General features: G+C 41.1%; 1 protein-coding gene across 38 annotated transcripts; it reads right to left on the bottom strand.

The window, feature by feature from the left end:
* Positions 1–3,002: 3,002 nt before the first annotated feature.
* LOC109754952 (uncharacterized) lies at positions 3,003–15,675 on the bottom strand. Of its 38 annotated transcripts, none has more exons than XR_012203514.1 (12): positions 10,690–10,969; positions 10,361–10,444; positions 10,190–10,269; positions 9,905–10,022; positions 9,740–9,795; positions 9,593–9,676; positions 8,599–8,841; positions 7,911–8,027; positions 7,347–7,422; positions 6,148–6,266; positions 4,232–4,354; positions 3,003–3,257 (listed from the first exon to the last, which is right to left on the bottom strand). XR_012203514.1 is itself a non-coding variant. In XM_073509266.1 (12 exons), the coding sequence occupies exons 7-12, from the start codon at positions 8,367–8,369 to the stop codon at positions 3,209–3,211; spliced, it is 474 nt and encodes a 157-aa protein (XP_073365367.1). In that variant the 5' UTR covers positions 8,370–8,421; positions 8,599–8,841; positions 9,593–9,662; positions 9,740–9,795; positions 9,905–10,022; positions 12,168–13,747; positions 14,694–15,605; the 3' UTR covers positions 3,003–3,208. The 38 variants fall into 38 exon arrangements, 13 of the variants coding, with proteins under 13 accessions (XP_073365367.1, XP_073365369.1, XP_073365366.1 ...); XM_073509266.1 differs by lacking the exons at positions 7,347–7,422; positions 10,190–10,269; positions 10,361–10,444; positions 10,690–10,969 and adding exons at positions 8,180–8,241; positions 8,341–8,421; positions 12,168–13,747; positions 14,694–15,605 and having other exon boundaries at positions 7,911–8,002; positions 9,593–9,662; XM_073509268.1 differs by lacking the exon at positions 7,347–7,422 and adding an exon at positions 8,180–8,241 and having other exon boundaries at positions 7,911–8,002; positions 8,341–8,841; positions 9,593–9,662; positions 10,690–10,972.
* Between the last annotated feature and the right edge of the window lie 908 nt (positions 15,676–16,583).

Raw genomic sequence — 16,583 nt, 5'->3', positions numbered from 1 at the left:
TGCTCGCATTCAGGAGTGTGAGAGATGAATGCACTCTAGCTGATGCCAGCTACGATCGACGCCCATACTGGAGCCGGAGTGTACATACTTCATATTGTACCCGGCCCCATCATGTCATTATTTTAACCTAATTGCAACCACCAACGTCTCAGTTTCAGATCTTGCCACGTTTCTCCAAAGGACTAGCTAGCTACTCGATCCTGTTGTCGACTGACCTCATGGATTCATCAGCCACCTACAACAACAATTTAATTTTAATCGAGACAAAAAATATTCTTCGTTCTAACAAAAATAATCTTAGTACAGTACTACGGTACAAAGTTGAGGCGAAGTTCCAGGAACTGCCTGCTGGCAACTACATCACTGTTTCAACCTTGAAGATTCACCAGTACACTGCCATCGAATTTCTACAAAGAAACCCGAGCGTCCTACTCTTTTGATTGACTGTAGGAGTAGTGTACATAATTTGCAGTGGGCCTCCGGGGTCCAGAGCAAACTGCACATCAATTGCATGGAGTCGACTTCACTCAACTCCGGCCTCAAAACCTCAGTTCAGGGGTGGCTCAACTAAATAAATTCAGCTCTGATCCAATTTATTCTTCCTTTTCCATGCTAGCTAGTACTATTTAGTATGAACATGTACTGTTTCTATATTTGGTTTTCAGCTACCAAGTCTCTAATTAAACATGAGTTCTGATCCTTTTTCTTCCTCCTTTTTCATGCTACTCTTGCTGCAGTAACACAACCATGCAAAAAGCAAGATAAATTCGGTAGAATATTCACCACGTCTAGATGCACCTATCATTTCTGATCAGCAGCAGTTGCACACTTAGCTGATAAATATGAGCAGACTACTATGGCGTAGCAGGTAAGGAATTAGATTGACTAAGTCATGTCCTACAGAAAAATGCAAGTTAACTGGAGATGTTCCGCTTCGCCAAAAAAAAGAAAGAAAAAACTGGAGATGTTCGGGCATTCAAACATGCTGATGGCCAAGCAAAATATTCAGATATACTGGAAACATCTGTAGTTATACGCCTATACCTTAATGGCACACTTTACTGTAGTAAGCTGTTTACATGCAAAAGTATTAAAAGTTGATATACCCAGACCATCGTAATTCATGCATGTATGTGCCTTCCAAGTGATGTGCCCAAGATGCTTCTGCTAGAGAATGGCTATGGGAAGTAGGCATGACCCATATATATATATATATATCCCTTTGACTAAAGTTGGGCAATTTGAGGTATGGCTGTTGGTTGTGCAAAAAAAATCTGTCTAGCAATTGTATTCTACTAAGAAACATGCTCGTGCGTTGCAATGGGAGAAAACAAAATAGCTAATTCCATATACACGTTGCGTAGATGAGACTGTGCGTGTGGCAGCCCTATCACCTCGTACTCGTAGTATACCTACCCATTTCCATCACTGCACTTGATGACCATATCTTCCGTGGACGTGATTTTGTCCAATAGACAAACACCGAACATCTCAAGATAATCCAAGTTTCTCTTTATCCTCTTGATGAAAGAAGTTTGGCCCCAAACCTTGCTGAAAATTCTTACATATTTTTCCCAAGCTCCACCAAAATCTCATGATTTTGGACACTTCTAAACTATACCTCTAGTTTAAATCCATTGATTTAAGTTCAAGTGAATTTGAATTCAACTTCATCCAAAATTGCTGGAAGCACCTCCGTGGGTTTGGAAATATTCTAGAAAACTCTGTCAACAAGTTTCACCTTTTTCGAGAAGTCCTACCCATTGCCTTTGTTCTTATAAAAAAAGATTTTTTTTCTTCTCAATTTCTGCAATTGTGAAAAGACAAGAGGAAAAAAGAAAAAGAGAAGCCCAACAGCAGCCAGCCGGCCCAAGGCCCAAAGCTCGTCCTGGCTTAAAACCCTAGCCCCACTCTCGTTCGACCCCCTCGTCCTCCCTCAGCGCCGTCACAGAGACAGGGGCAGGCGCCCTCCTCTGCTTCCCCCGATGCCCATCGCCTGCCCGCTCTGCACCGCTGAATCCTCCCCGCCGGCAGATTGTGAGGTTGAACTTCTTTACCGGCCTGGTAACAAAATTTTGGCCCATTGACTCAAAGTTGCAAAGAACATACGAAACCAAACAAAATTCTGGCCCATTGACTTGTGAAGGTACGAAACCAAACGAAAATTATTGGGGCGAGGTGGGTGGACCAAAAACAGACGAAATTACGGTGGTAAGAAGCGATAGCCCTTTTATTAGTACTACTACTACTACTATACTATATAAGTACTAGTAAATGTGCCCGTGCGTTTCAACGGGTTCACTGCAGAGCAAACACTTAGTCCTTCTGTGAGTAGGTGATGGGGAGGAGCGGGTCAAATGAGATCTTCATCTGCACCTCTGGTCGCACACAAACACTGACCATACATGACCAGTAGACGACACTAACATAGGAACTTTCATACAGATGGTGATAGAGTGATCTAATTATACATATTTCAAACAGATTGATAGTATACATACCGCAAAACCACCGTCAGAACTTTACTTATTTAATTTTTGCAAACAACATCAAGCAATTGTATATACAGACCAAATGAACACCATTTATGATAATGAAGACTGCTTAGTCAGTCTCAGAGAACAATTTATAGGTACACCAAGTTAAGAAACCGTTAGCAGTATAAGACAGTCCAACATGTACAAAAAGAGTAACAATATCTTCCTAATTTATCCAAGAACTTTGCAAACTAACCATCTTAGTCTGCTGTCAAGAATAGCACAGCAAAAGCAAGTGAAGATGGTTGTAGTTGCATACGTAGAGTAAAAACCATAAAGCCTACGTTTTAACAACCCCCTGAGTCCAAGCTGAGGTGAAATATAATACAGTTTACTCATTTCTTAAACTTAGTACATTTGACTCTTCAGCTTGGACATGTATCTTAGAAATGCATCAATTTATAATCTGACCAAGTAAGGCGAACTCAGAAAATAATGTACCTATGTTTCGAATCAGAACCGGAGTTTAGCAAACAGCAAAACTTATAAATTACTGCATGCTTCTTCATGTTGTGAGCCATATAATATTTTTCAGTTAGTCCTATCCTCTCAAGAAACATAGGGACTGAATTATCCCGTGAAAACAGATACTTAAAAGCATGTAGGAACTCCCCAAGCGGAAGAAAATCAAAGGGACTAATAGAAACAGTTTCTTCTCTGTCAATTGATGCCTAGTGGCTCCGAAGAACTGCTATGGCCAACCCTGAAGCAAAATTACATCTGCATCAGTAGGAAATGAAGGTTAAGTCATACACAAAGGAAGAAATTGATTGGTGCAAAGCTCAAGAGTGGATTTTTGTAAAGGAAATAGCAATTAAAATGGTCTTCATTTTAGCAATATCTTCTTTAATTCTTTCCCTCAATCTGTCATATCAGGAGTGCGCTGTAAGAGGCCTCATCAAGTTTTATTATCTCTGAGCATACCGAAAAACCTAACTATAAAGTTTAACCTCTCCAAACCATGATTGAATAGCATGACACATCTCTACTTATGTGGTATACTGAAAGTCCAATCCTCTATCTGCATTCTAGCTTGAGCGTGGATGTGACATTGCAGAAACATGATGGATCTGCTACGTGGATAACAAGACATGTATTAGAAGAATAACATACTCTTAATTTTCTGATTGTAGATTATTTATCAGAGGAAATTGCTTGGCAGGCAATAAATATTTGCTAAATATTTTCAGGTTACTGCAAAAAAGAAATCGAGGATCCCCATATCCAAATTGCAGATCCCCATTTGGTCAGGTCTTTACCTAAAGAAGCAACATCAACAGAGGAAGCTTTCAGTGACTGGCTAATTACCTCCAGCAGCAGAGGCAAGTCTGTACTATTAATTTTTGGAGTCCATTGAACATCAGTAAACTCTTTTTTGTAAATTTCGTAAATAAAATCAACTAACATACATAACAGAAAATATAGGAATGAACACACATGCTAGCTTGTTTTTAAACAAACATATTCATAGAATGGGGTCACTGAAGCATCCTGTATTTTTTTTAATCAGTGAACTCATCACATACATCTTCTTTTATGAATTTAGTCTGCCAGTACAAACAGAATCCATATATGTAGGAGGGCATGTGTTGCTTGTCAGTCAAATGTAGTCTACTGTCGGCAACAGCTATATTGGCTACAGTAAACTGACGAATTGACAAACAGACGAGACCCATCAGATGATTCAAAAGTACCTGCGGCAAAGTAGGTCTAGGCGATAGTTGATGGTCTTCCGGCCAAGTCGGCGGAGGCGATGGCAGATGGCCTTGCGGCGAAGTCGACGGAGACGACGAAGGCGAAGTCGACGGAGACGACAGCTGCAAAGTCGACGGATACAGTATATTACAGAGATGTCAAAACCAATTAAATGCACTCCACCGAATACACCTCCTAATCTTATTTTGCTAGGTGCAGCAAGCATATCTATTCATGTGTATGCAATTAAGCTAATTGATAACTGAAGAAAGAGCAGAATACATGAAACTTCAAGAATTACTCCAGCATCATGCCCAAGAATTACTGTAACCAAGTTGAAGCCACCATGTTTAGGTATATGTATTCAGCAACATGAAATTTCATGGTTCAATCCTTGGCTAGTAACAATAATTTTTCAGAAAAAATAAACTGAAACAGGGGCTTGTATCATATCATCCAAACTGAAATTGTGAGCAATCAGAAGTAGCACCAATGGCGCCATGGCGCCATCCCACATCACAGCTTCACCATGGTAAGGAGCCGGCTTGAATCAACTTAGTCATTGACTCTGGGTCACTGTTTCCTTGCCTGGACGAGGCTAGGAGAAGGATGTGAGGGCGGCCAAGAATCCCTACTTGCAGGCAGAACAGTTGCAACAAAAATTGATAACAAAGAGATGCAAATGATTCTGAAGTGCGAACCACAATTAGTCAATCATGAGCATCAATTTAGCAAATAAACGTAATGAACAAATATGGAATGAGAAGCAATGAGTATATATGCTCCCTTGAGGACCGACATGCATAAGATGAGGGGGCCTCGATAGCAATCTTGCAATCGCATTTGCACCCGGCTGGAGGAGGATACATGGATGTGTTGCAGCCGTGAATGTGCCCATGATCTCGACCGGTGCAGCGCCAGGGAAGTGGCCGACGTTAAGGTGCAGGAGGAAGAGACGGTGGGGGAAGGGTCGCCCCCTTGCGTGGGTCGAGGCGCTCGAGGATTCCATGAAGGAGGTTGTCGGGGAGTGCCGCCGCTTCTTCCATTTGTTGGAACTCCTCATCGTCCCTGAAACACCTCCACTGTACACGCTGTCCTCGTCCCCGTCCGCCTGCGCGCTCGGCTCCAACGGCGGATGGCGAGGTGGCTGCGGGGCTCAACCGCTCAAGGGGGCATGGAGAGGTTTTTTGGCGAGCCGTCTAGGACGGCTAGCTTGCTCGTAGAGCTCGGGGATTTGGGTCTCCGGCAGCGGCTAGCAAGCTTGCCAGGGCCACGAAGGCGGTCAGTCCCATCAGCACAAGATCCACGGCGGCTCGGAGATGGTGGCGCCTCTGGGAGAGAGGATCAGCGCCCAGACCACCTTGGGTCTGATAGGAAGCAGCGGTCTTGTGGTGGCGGGCGGCTTTCATCTGGTGGAGGGCTGCGAGATTCGGGCGTCGGGCATCGAGGCGATGCAATGGAGGCCGGCGGTGGCGACCAGGGCGAGCGGCTTGGGGCCGAGAAGGGTTAGCGCTGGAGCGAGGGGATAAGTGTTGGAAGAAAGGATCGCGGATTGAATACAGATAAATACAGGGTTAATTTGTAAAACCGAAACGTTTTCTTGATCGGTTTACAAAAGGACTGTGGGTTCAATTCCTAAAAACCACAGAGACCTTTGTGTAAAAAGGACGTGACGGTGAACCCGAGAGCCTCAATGCGTGCTTTATTATTATTATTACTAGCGAAAGTGCCCGTGCGTTGCACCGGGTGAAAAATAAATAAATAAATAAATGCTTAAGCAGTTGAAAAAAATACCACTCAAACAACTTTGCAAGTAATCAAACGAACAACATTGTTCGAACATTTCATATTTTCAATTTGTAAATCCCATAGCTTTCTCAAAGAATATAATAAGTAAACATGGATATGCTCTTACTTGATGTTCCAAGTTGCATGGTCTTGGTGCTGTTGGTGAACTGACACATGGCAAGTTGAAACAAATTTTGTTGTCGAAATAGAAGTACAGTAGTGATCCAAAGTATTGGTATAAACTTTCTGAATAAAATGGATGATTGATTTCAGTTTAAATGGCTCACAAAACAGTGCAATTAGATCTCATTGCTGCATGCAAGGCTCAAACCCAAGAATAGTCATGCACCCAGAATGAAGAATAACCATGCAAATCATCAACAAATTCATTCAGATAGATTGGCTGCTTGTACTTCGTTCAGAATTCACAAGCACCAAGATTCAAATCACGGGCGTTGGTAAGGTTCAAAGCTTAATTTTCCTGAAAATGCATGTATAACTATTTTCAATAGAATCAGCTATGACATGCATACTTAGTTACTGCCCCCTTCTTATTCTTCATTGTAGATTCTCAGGAAGCCCACAAGGAAGTATTATTCTTGTCTCTTGCTCTATGCGTCTTTTCAACTCTATTAGAATTCAAATTTGGCCCTATTTTTCTGGAGATGGTTTTTCCCAGCAAACCCTTGCATAAACAAACGTTCTTCAAAATCTAAGGGCGGGAGGTTTATTTGTTTAATTGCCAAAGAAAACCACTTCATAATCTCCTCTAGACATTACAGCAAACACGTGGCACACAACTGAAATCAACATATGTACCTTAGCAAGAAAAGGTAATGCTTCATTGTCTACGCACTTGGCACCATTGTTTTGGGCACATGTGGCTCTTTGAAATATATCATCCTAAACATAACAATTTAGATACTAAAATATTTGATTGCTTAATACTTTGACACATGGGAAGAAGAATGTTTCATTTTGATACATTTAGTTCTGTTGTGGACCATGAAATAATATTGCAGCCACTATTAAATCATGCAGTTAAATTAGTATTAAGGTATAATTATGAATCTGGCTGTTAAAGATCAAAATGTGATCTAATTCTAGGCTGACAACAATAAAAGATGCAGTACAGATCGACCAAAATGCGAAATTCAACAGAAGAGTGCAAGTTTCAAGAACCTGGAAAGAGATTATGTAGTACAATATTTTAGGATCCTCTCAACACTACGTACCAACTCAAATTTGTATAGAACTGAACAAAATTAGGACCTCCTGCAGGTATGCTAGTACTACTATGCTAAAACACACACACACACTACGTACCAATATGCTAGTACTGATCTAAAACATCAGCTCCATATCTTTTGTGAATGCGTGATGCGTGCCTTAGGACTTCCTGCTGTACTGCAGGTATGCCCTTGGTCAGAAAGTTCTTGTTTCAGTCAGAGAGGTAGAACTGTCATCTGCATCATCTACTAACTCTACTAAAAAATGAAGCTCATGTGTCAGCAGTTGTCACTGAATTTTCAGATGACCGGCAATAAAGTTTGCTGCTTAATTTTGGACTGCTAAGTTTAAGTTTTCCATGTGTGTAGGTGTAGCAGGTAATAGCTCTGAACCCTGAAAAAAAGAATCAAAAATCGAATCCTTTCTCCATGCCCTCACAATGCCTATGAATTTCACATAGTGATCATTTAAACAGCACACACATTGTCCATTCAAAAAGAGGTGGAATAAAATTAAATCTAAACTGAACATTACAAAATTTTAAAATCAGAACCTTTGTATAACTGACAATGGATCATCGTATATAACAAGATCTAGTAAGTAATGCAAGAGCATACGCGTACATAAGAGTCACAAGACTGATTAGAAGGCATGACCTACATGGATAGACTGAGGTCTCTGTAGTGCAAGAATTAGAAAAATGCAAGCAACACACCAAAGACAACGACGGTGGTCCATGCTCTCTGCAATCCCTGAAGAAGAACAGACCTTAAAAGGCTGAAATCAGGAGTAAAGAACATATCAAAAGGGTTCGGAAATAGAAAGCAGAAAATTCAAGAGTCAGTACAAAAACAAAATAGGTCTAAACAGATCTGAGACTTGAGGAGAGAAGAACTATCATACTGACTATTTTAAATTTATTTACTTACCAATTAGTACAAAACATTTTTTGATGTAACGAAGATATCCGTATATAGAAGTAAATAATTGCCTATACACATCAATAGTTAAATACACAGTAGGTTATTTAAGTCGTGCATGGACCAAAACAATTTTGCGACTGGTTTTAAGGTTGCAATGGAGCACTTACAGAAGACGGCTCAAATCAACCTTGCTCATCAATAAACAGCCAATTTGAAGATATGGAGAAGAATCTAACTTTCTTGTGAGGCTTCATGAAGAAACATGTGGCACCACTTAGATCAGAAACACATGAGCTAGACTATCCGTGAAAATTGATTAAACGGTCTACCACATCAGATGCTAAAGAATGAAATCACATAGACTAATAACAAATGAAGAGGGACAAACACTGCAATTTGGGACCCAAGATAAATGGCGGGTTTACCTTGTGGGGGCAGTATGACGCCGGTAGCTTATCTCTGAAGGTCAATCCCTCATAGTGGGACTCAGATCCTGCTGCCCCACAGTATGGAAACAAATCCTTAAAGGAAGAAAGAGGTTTATTCTAACACGATTACTGGCCCCAACTTCCTCAACTTTGCGCACAAATTGTTCGAAGGAGTAATATGGGATCAAGTAAGAGTGCCAGTTTAGCGTAAAGCTTGATAAGATTGCAAAGGTGTTCCACCTGGCATAAAGACAATAATTCAAATTTAGGAGGCCATCAGAAATCAGAATAAGTATAAGCGTGCAGTGAGCAACATCGGGCTACAGTCTCTACTGTTTATGAGACCAAATGTTATGAGAAGAAAGTAAATTATAACTATAGCACCTGCTTAACATCCTGAATATCGTGTTGCCAACTTGTGAAATAAAGCTTTTGAACTAACAGTAGCTACATAGGTACATCTCCTGGATGTTGTTGAGACTGAGATAATGAAGGTCAGAAAAAAGAGAAGTGAGAACATTACTTCTTACTTTTTACTCATAAATTTTGTAAAATTTTAATGACGAGGATGTACAAACATAGAGAAGTTGTATCATCCAAGAAGGTGCATATACGTAAACTTTGCAGAATCACATGTTCCAAGCAGTATTCAGTCACACGTCTGGTTCCAATCCCTAGAACAATTAGACTGCAATGCCTGCGGATTTTCACTTTACGAGATTCTGTTTCTAAGATTAAATACAAACAAGAAAACAGACATTCAGCTCCAATTACATCGATCGGGCTTTGCCTTGGTCTTCAAATTTAAAATGCAGAACTGTAATATGTATGTATGCTGCTTGAACTAATGTAGTTCAAGGGCTATTGGTATGGTTCTTCCTATTCTGGAAATTGAACATACATGAGGAATCTGCAGACTTTACATTTCAGCTTGCATTCTCTTTTTACATGAAGAAAAATGAAGTAAATACTTGTAAGCAATAAGTGTTACCTTGGATTTCTACTCGTAGATCTGGGCGTATTTCGTGTAGCTAGCAATTTGAATGCGCGAGATTATGTGGCTGTGCCAGCGAGCCTGTCAGTCAAAATTCAGAAGCCTCGGTCGTGAAAATGCATTGTTGATTGGTTGTGTACTTACTGCTGGAGCTAAAATGGTCGTAGTTCTTGTGCCTTAACTCATCACATGCAGTCCGCCTGCATAGTTTGAAAAAAGAAATAATTCACAAATCAATACTGAGGAAGACATAAAATGGTAAGATAAGAACAACTAGCTAGCCAGCGGCCGAAGGACTCATTCAGTTACCTGGCTTGTAATCATCATCACCCAGTCACTCCCAAAATTATTCAGTACAGGGCCAAAATCACAATCGTCAGTCTCATGCAAATCTTTAATTTCCCATGTCATTGGATACTCACCAGGCCTAAAAAAATATGCAAAAAAAAAATCAAGTATGAGATGTAAGATTCAGAGTACAGTCTTTAGAAAGATAAGTTTTCTTTCACAACAAAGGCCATCTAAACCAAGTCTGATGCCCACTTAAAACCATCTAAAGAGGCAATGTAATTGACCAATGGATTGTTATCTTACTTCATTCATGGAGTCCAGAAGTGGGATCAGATGAGAAACTGAAGGTGGTGTTCCACTCTCTGTCCGTGCAAGAATGCAATCTTGCATTCAATACATTAATTACTCAGTAAAAAAATCTTGGTGGTGCTTGCCGAACGGTTTGAGGCATCAGACATGGGGAGGGGATCTCACCAGATGAGGAGGTCCTGCCGAAGGAGGGGATCCCACAGGTCTCCGTGCCTCGATCTGGCCAGGAGGAGCCGCCGTCGGAGCACGCTGTGCTCAGAGAGGGGCGGGTTAGGCTTCTAGATCGGGATGGGGGAGGGGAGGGAGCAGCGGGGTTGGTGGTGCTAGATGGTGCACGCGGGGGGCGGGGGCAAGGGCAGAGGGGCGGTGGAGGTCGACCTGCCACCAGCCGCCACCGGCGCGAGGCAATGCGAGGTGGACGGCGGGGTGGGCCGCCGCCGGTGCAAAGCGAGGCGAAGCGCTGGAGGCATGGGGTAAGAGAGGAGGCAGGTGACCTTTTTTTTCCGGAGCGCCGTCGCCAAATCCCGTCCTCTCCGTCAAGCCCGCGTCAACGACCGCCGCCGGAACCCTCCTCCTCCTCGACGGCTCCGTACAGGTAGAAGCTCTGTTGTTTTTAACGTAGGGCGTGACTGCGGGTTGAATACTAAATAACACAGGGTTCTTTCAGTAAAAATGAAACGTTTTCTTAGATATCCACTTAAATAGGGACTGCGGGTTCAATAAATAAAAATCACACGGACCTTTGTGTAAAAAGGAGGCGACGGTGAGCCCGCAAAGTCAACCCGTGCTTTATTATTAAAAATAATATTAATATTAACATATAATATATATGTATATATTATTATTATTATTATTATTACTAGGAAACATGTCAAGCAACGATGACGTGCTCTGCTTCTAGAGGACGTCCGAGTCAAGCTGCTAGATTGTGCTTCACCCAAAGAGTGCTTGTCAGTAATCTTTAGCCTCCCGGGGGAACGTATGCTTCTAGCAGTGGCGTTGCTGTTGTGCTGATGGTCGGAGCGAAACAAAGGTAACCATGGCGAGAAGAGACTCGAGGTTGAGGCCTTCAGGTATACTGTCAAGCACCATGTTGATGAATGGTTTGAATTCCTGGTGCCAAAACCCAAACCAGAAATAGTGCAGCAATGTAGATGGGAGAAACCATCGAATGACTTGGTCAAGATCAACACGGATGCATCCTTTTGTGAACAAACAGTAGCAGGTGGTTGGGGTATTATCTGCAGAGATGAAACGCCGGATGTCCGGTTTGCAGCAGCTGGCGGAAAACATGACTGCTCGGATGCTCTTCACGCTGAAGCTTATGCTCTTCTACAGGCCATCTCTCTGGCTGATCGTTTGGGTGTTGGACGTGTTGTTTTTGAAACAGACTGCCTCGTGCTCAAACAAGCTGTGACATCTACAGCCTATGACCTGGCGCCCTTAGGAATCATGTTCAGCGATATTAAGTTCAAGCTTAGCACTCTTTATAGAGGCCTCTGTAGTCTATGTTCCAAGATCTTGTAACAAGCCAGCACATGTGTTGGCTTCTATGGGTGCAGGTTTAGCTCATGATGAACACTGTGAATGGTTCACAAGCTACCCTGAAGATGTAATCAGTGCGGTGACCGGCGATTTGGCCGTGTCGTAATGGAATACAAGTGTTCCATTTAAAAAAAAAAGGAAACATGCCCGTGCGTTGCAACGGGAATAAACAATAATTTTGTCAAAATACATACTCTTGAAGATCATCAATGACGTCCCTACAAAAAAAAAGATCGTCCATAACAAAAGACACATAATTGGGGAGGCTATGAATAATCTTGGCTGAAAATATTAAAGGATGCAGTTTGAATGCTTTTGACAACCGTGGCATCTAACTAAAATTTCAGAGTTGTAGAAGTAAGAGGGGACAGACCAACAATAGAGATATTAATTAAAGAAAGAAAAATAACATTAGGTAACACCAAACCTTCCAAAAGTCTTCTGAATCTTATAATCCCAGATGCAGGATGACAAAGAAAGATCATACATTGATAGACGCGTAGCGCCGACGCCCAAAAAAAAAGATCTGATGGAGGTTGTATAGATGAAAGGTCTGTAAAGGACGCAGTGGAAGATGAGAATGCAGATACTTATGTTGTTGCCATTCATCTGTATATTGACAATGGGTAATCGCAAGAGGAAAGGTCTGTAAAAAGGGTTCATCTGTATCTGAAGATGAAATGCTAGATATTGACAATAGGTAATCACAAGAAATCTAGACATCTGATGTCGTGGAGTATGACAGAGATGATTCTTCTTGCAACACAGAAAATACAGAGAAGATGAATCAAAACATTTCAGAGATAAAAAGTTCTCACCATTCATCTTCACACTCCCATAGAAGTTTAAGGCATTCCAGGGGAAAATACCACCGGGGTGGTACTGACAAGAACAAATCAAAGAAATCAGCAGAGGGGTGCTAGAGCTAGGAAATACAATTGTTCTATTGATGATCCCTTGTCTTCAGATAAAAACAAATTTTGTATGGAGAGCCTTGCTGATAGGATGATTATAATTAGTCAGAAACTGGTTCAGATTCTGATGGCTTCAAGCATGACACTGAAGTTAGGCTATGAAATGCTTCATTAGAAGAATCAGATCTGCTTATTATCCATGAAGACCAGCAATTTGCTGATGAAACTGGTAGAGATAAATTCTTATTAGATGCTCCACCTGCATCAAAGTAGAAAGGCAAGGAAGATATGTGCTCTGTTGTGTCCGACTTTAATGGGCAATATGGACCTGAAGGAGTTGGCACCTTAGGGGCACCGAACAGTCTGCCGTATGATATTAACCACAATGTTTACGTGAGCTGCCACATCCTTCAGTTGGCTGGTTGCAGAGGCTACTCATACAATGGAAACATAGCTGTACTGGTGTTTGTTATCTCCTCTCGATTTGGGAGTTTTGTTTGCAAAATATGAAGATCTTTGGAGAGCTTTAGTGCTGACCAAGTGTACATCTGATCTACAAAAATGTGTCTAGAAACCTTGTGCTCAAATAAATTTGTTTAGAAAACTAAAAAATAATCTACCAATCAAACAACTTTTACTATTTTAGTGGTTGAAAATGAATGGTGTTAAAGATACACCATATGTTCATGCACATCAAGCATATATGACCTTTTGGGGATTGTAGTTCTTGATGTAGTTCAATAAGATCAGATACGTGGTGATAAGAAGTCCCCAAAAGAGATTGTTGGGCCTCTTTTTGAGTGATAACCAAACGGCCATAAGGCAAATAGATAAAAAGTAACAGTTGAAAATAATGCAGAATAATATTCTCTAGATCGACGGATACACCACCAAAGCAAGATTAAAATAATTACCAAGGGATGCAACCAGGCACCACAATAGCTGTGCTCGCTGTCAGATTTTGGCTTGCCTCCCATGGTAATCAGTAAAGAGTTATTCGATTCTTCTTGTCTAGTTGGTGGCCTTGATCGGATTAAATGCTTCCCCTATCCAGCTCGCCGCAGACCAAAGCGCAGCCCCAAATCTGCTTCCTCTAGCAAGTTTGTTATTAAAAAGTACATGCAACTTTAGTACACGCCCAGGTTACACATAATGTTTTTGATTTGTAAAAAAGGGAAAATCTCCAAGCAATACCGAACAACGTTGGACTAATATGAGTACAGGTTAATAGATGTGAAGCATTTGGTTACTGGAACCTGACTCTGGTCCCTTTTATTTTTGTTACTTAATTAGCTTGATCAGCGGACAGAACACCTTCTTTTGTTTTTCATGATCGCAGAAGCTTAATACTTGAGCTATCTAGAAAAAATACTAAAACTACTTGCGAATCCAGTGTATCTATATCAAGATATAGGTTAATAGATGTGAAGCTAATAGAACCTGACTATTGTTCGCTTTTATTTTAGTTACTTAATTAGGTTGAGCAGCTGCAGGACACCTTTTGTTTCATGATTGCGGAAGCTTAAGTACTTGAGCTATCTTCTAGAAAAAAAAACTAAAACTACTTGCTAATCCAGTGCATCTCTATCAAGATAAATCATTACTGCATATATATTTTTGCCATATTGTGCACCATTGTATGAATTGTTTCATAAAACAAAGTAGAAATTAACACAGGAAACATCTGGCACTAAGCCATCTTGGTGTATAACACAAAATCAGGGGCTTCTATTTACCAGTCAATAGATGGGTCAGATTTCATGGGCTTCTATCTACGGACCAATTCAGAAACAAATTGTTCCATAAAACAAAGTAGAAATTGACACAGGAAACATCTGATGCTAAGCCATCTTGGTGCATAACACAAAGTCAGGGGCTTCTTCTGGCCAATACATAGGTGGGTCAGATTTCAGGGGCTTTTATCTACTGGTCAATTCAGAAACAATAAACTGAACAAGAGCAATCGGAAGTGGCAGCAATCAGAAACGTAAACTGAATCAGAGGCTTCTATCAACTGATTATATTTAGGGGATGCATACCTCTGGTGAAGCACGTTCGGACGGCGGATGTTGTTCCTCCGGCGAACTCAGCGGAGGCGACATTGTACGACTTGACGGATGTTCTTCTTCAGCCGGCGAACTCGGCGGAGCTCGATGGAGGTTCTGGCGACGCAACCTGATAGAGATTCCGGTCGAGGCTCCTTCCTTCTTATGGCAGCCAAGTTGCTCCATGGCTTTGTGCTGGAGAAGGACACGGACTCTAACTTTGATCCAAATCCAACTTCGATCCAAATCAGAGAGCGGAGGTTGGGGATTGAGAAGGCTACGGGTGACGCCGGAGAAGATTAAGGCCGGATGGGGAGGGGAAGGAGAAAAGGGCGACGGACGGTGGCCGGAGAAGAAGACTATCCGCTGGCGACGGCGGCGCCATTACGGATCGAAGAGAGCACGCATCAGAGAAGGAGCCCGTGCGTTTTCTCGATTAACCACTTTTAAAAGGACTGCGGGTCAAATATATCAGACTACAGGGTCTGTTTTGCAAAAACTAAACGTTATCTCAGTTTAGTCACTTAGAAAGGGACTGCGGGTTTAGTTATCAAAACGTACAGTGACTTTTTCGCAAAAAGACCATGACGTTGAACCCAACGGACTCAACCAGTGCTTTGTTATTACTAGATGACCTGTTACATCAAATGGCGCAAAGACCCGTTTAAAACCATGTCCGCGTTGAAAATATTTGCATTTTTTCAGTAACCTCTTAAATCCGAGCAAGTTCATTTGGTAAGAACTTATACGCCTACATATAAAGAAAATTAAACACAAATCTTTTCTTAAGGTAATAATGCCACAAATTAGATCATCGGTAGTTTAATATAGCCTGCAATTAGGAAGTCCGAGTAGCTGTAAACTTGCATTAAAAAAAGAGCTAAACAGAGGCGACAATACAATGTAGTACTTAATACACGAACTCGTGAACATTGAGTACACGAGGAGTTGATAGAAATAGTAGTCAATTACATCATATAATCTCTACTCCTAATGGAGCAGTTGGTAGTCTCCGTTCCGGGTTTATTTTCGTCCCATCATTTTCGTCCGGTTTTTTTCGTCCTCACTCCCACCTCTGACTTATCCACCAGAAACCGAAAAAACCTCCTCCTGAGGCCCCAACCCGCACCCATCCACGTACCAAAAAAATAGACCTACGAAGGTTAACCAACGAAAAAAGACCTACCAAGATTAACCAGCGAAAAAAACCTAATGGAGGAGTTGGTAGTCCGGTACGGTTTATTTTTAACACTTTCCTAATGACAAAAGATCACGGATCTAACTTTCCTAGCTTAGCCAAATCAACGAATCTCTTTCATAAATGCAATTTGCTTTAGGAAACAAATAATAGATTCTTTCCTACCTTAGCCAAATCAACGGATCTCTTCCATTAATGCAATTTGCTTTAGGAAACAAATAATAGATTCTTTCCTACCTTAACCAAATCAATGAATTTCTCTCATTAATGCAATTTGCTTTAGGAAATAAATAATAGATTTTCAGGAAACAAATAATGGATTTAATACGGTTTATTTTCAACACTTTCGTAATGACAAAAGATCACGGATCTAACTTTCCTAGCTTAGCCAAATCAACGAATCTCTTTCATAAATGCAATTTGCTTTAGGAAACAAATGATAGATTCTTTCCTACCTTAGCCAAATCAACGGATCTCTTCCATTAATGCAATTTGCTTTAGGAAATAAATAATAGATTTTGAGGAAACAAATAATGGATTTAAAGAAATTCATAGGTAAACCATCTCTACTACTTATTAAAGAAGAAAACATGTACATCGCTAAGTGTACCCAGCCTAACGTACACATAACAACATAGCTCAATTATAACCACACGATCAGAATCACTTAATTTAATCTAATCCAG

This window comes from Aegilops tauschii, chromosome 2, assembly GCF_002575655.3.
Source record: "Aegilops tauschii subsp. strangulata cultivar AL8/78 chromosome 2, Aet v6.0, whole genome shotgun sequence".
Lineage (NCBI taxonomy): Eukaryota > Viridiplantae > Streptophyta > Magnoliopsida > Poales > Poaceae > Aegilops > Aegilops tauschii.
The sequence above is the reverse complement of the archived record's forward strand: the minus strand, read 5'-3'. Positions and strand labels throughout refer to the sequence as shown.

Coding starts and splice junctions, on each gene's coding strand:
- LOC109754952 (XM_073509265.1), bottom strand. CDS start 8,369: ATGAGCAAGGTTGATTTGAGCCGTCTTCT. Junction 8,003..8,179: donor AAAATGTTTTGTACTAATTG/GTAAGTAAATAA, acceptor GTTCTTCTTCAG/GGATTGCAGAGAGCATGGAC. Junction 6,267..7,910: donor AGAGACCTCAGTCTATCCAT/GTAGGTCATGCC, acceptor CATTTTATTCAG/AAAGTTTATACCAATACTTT.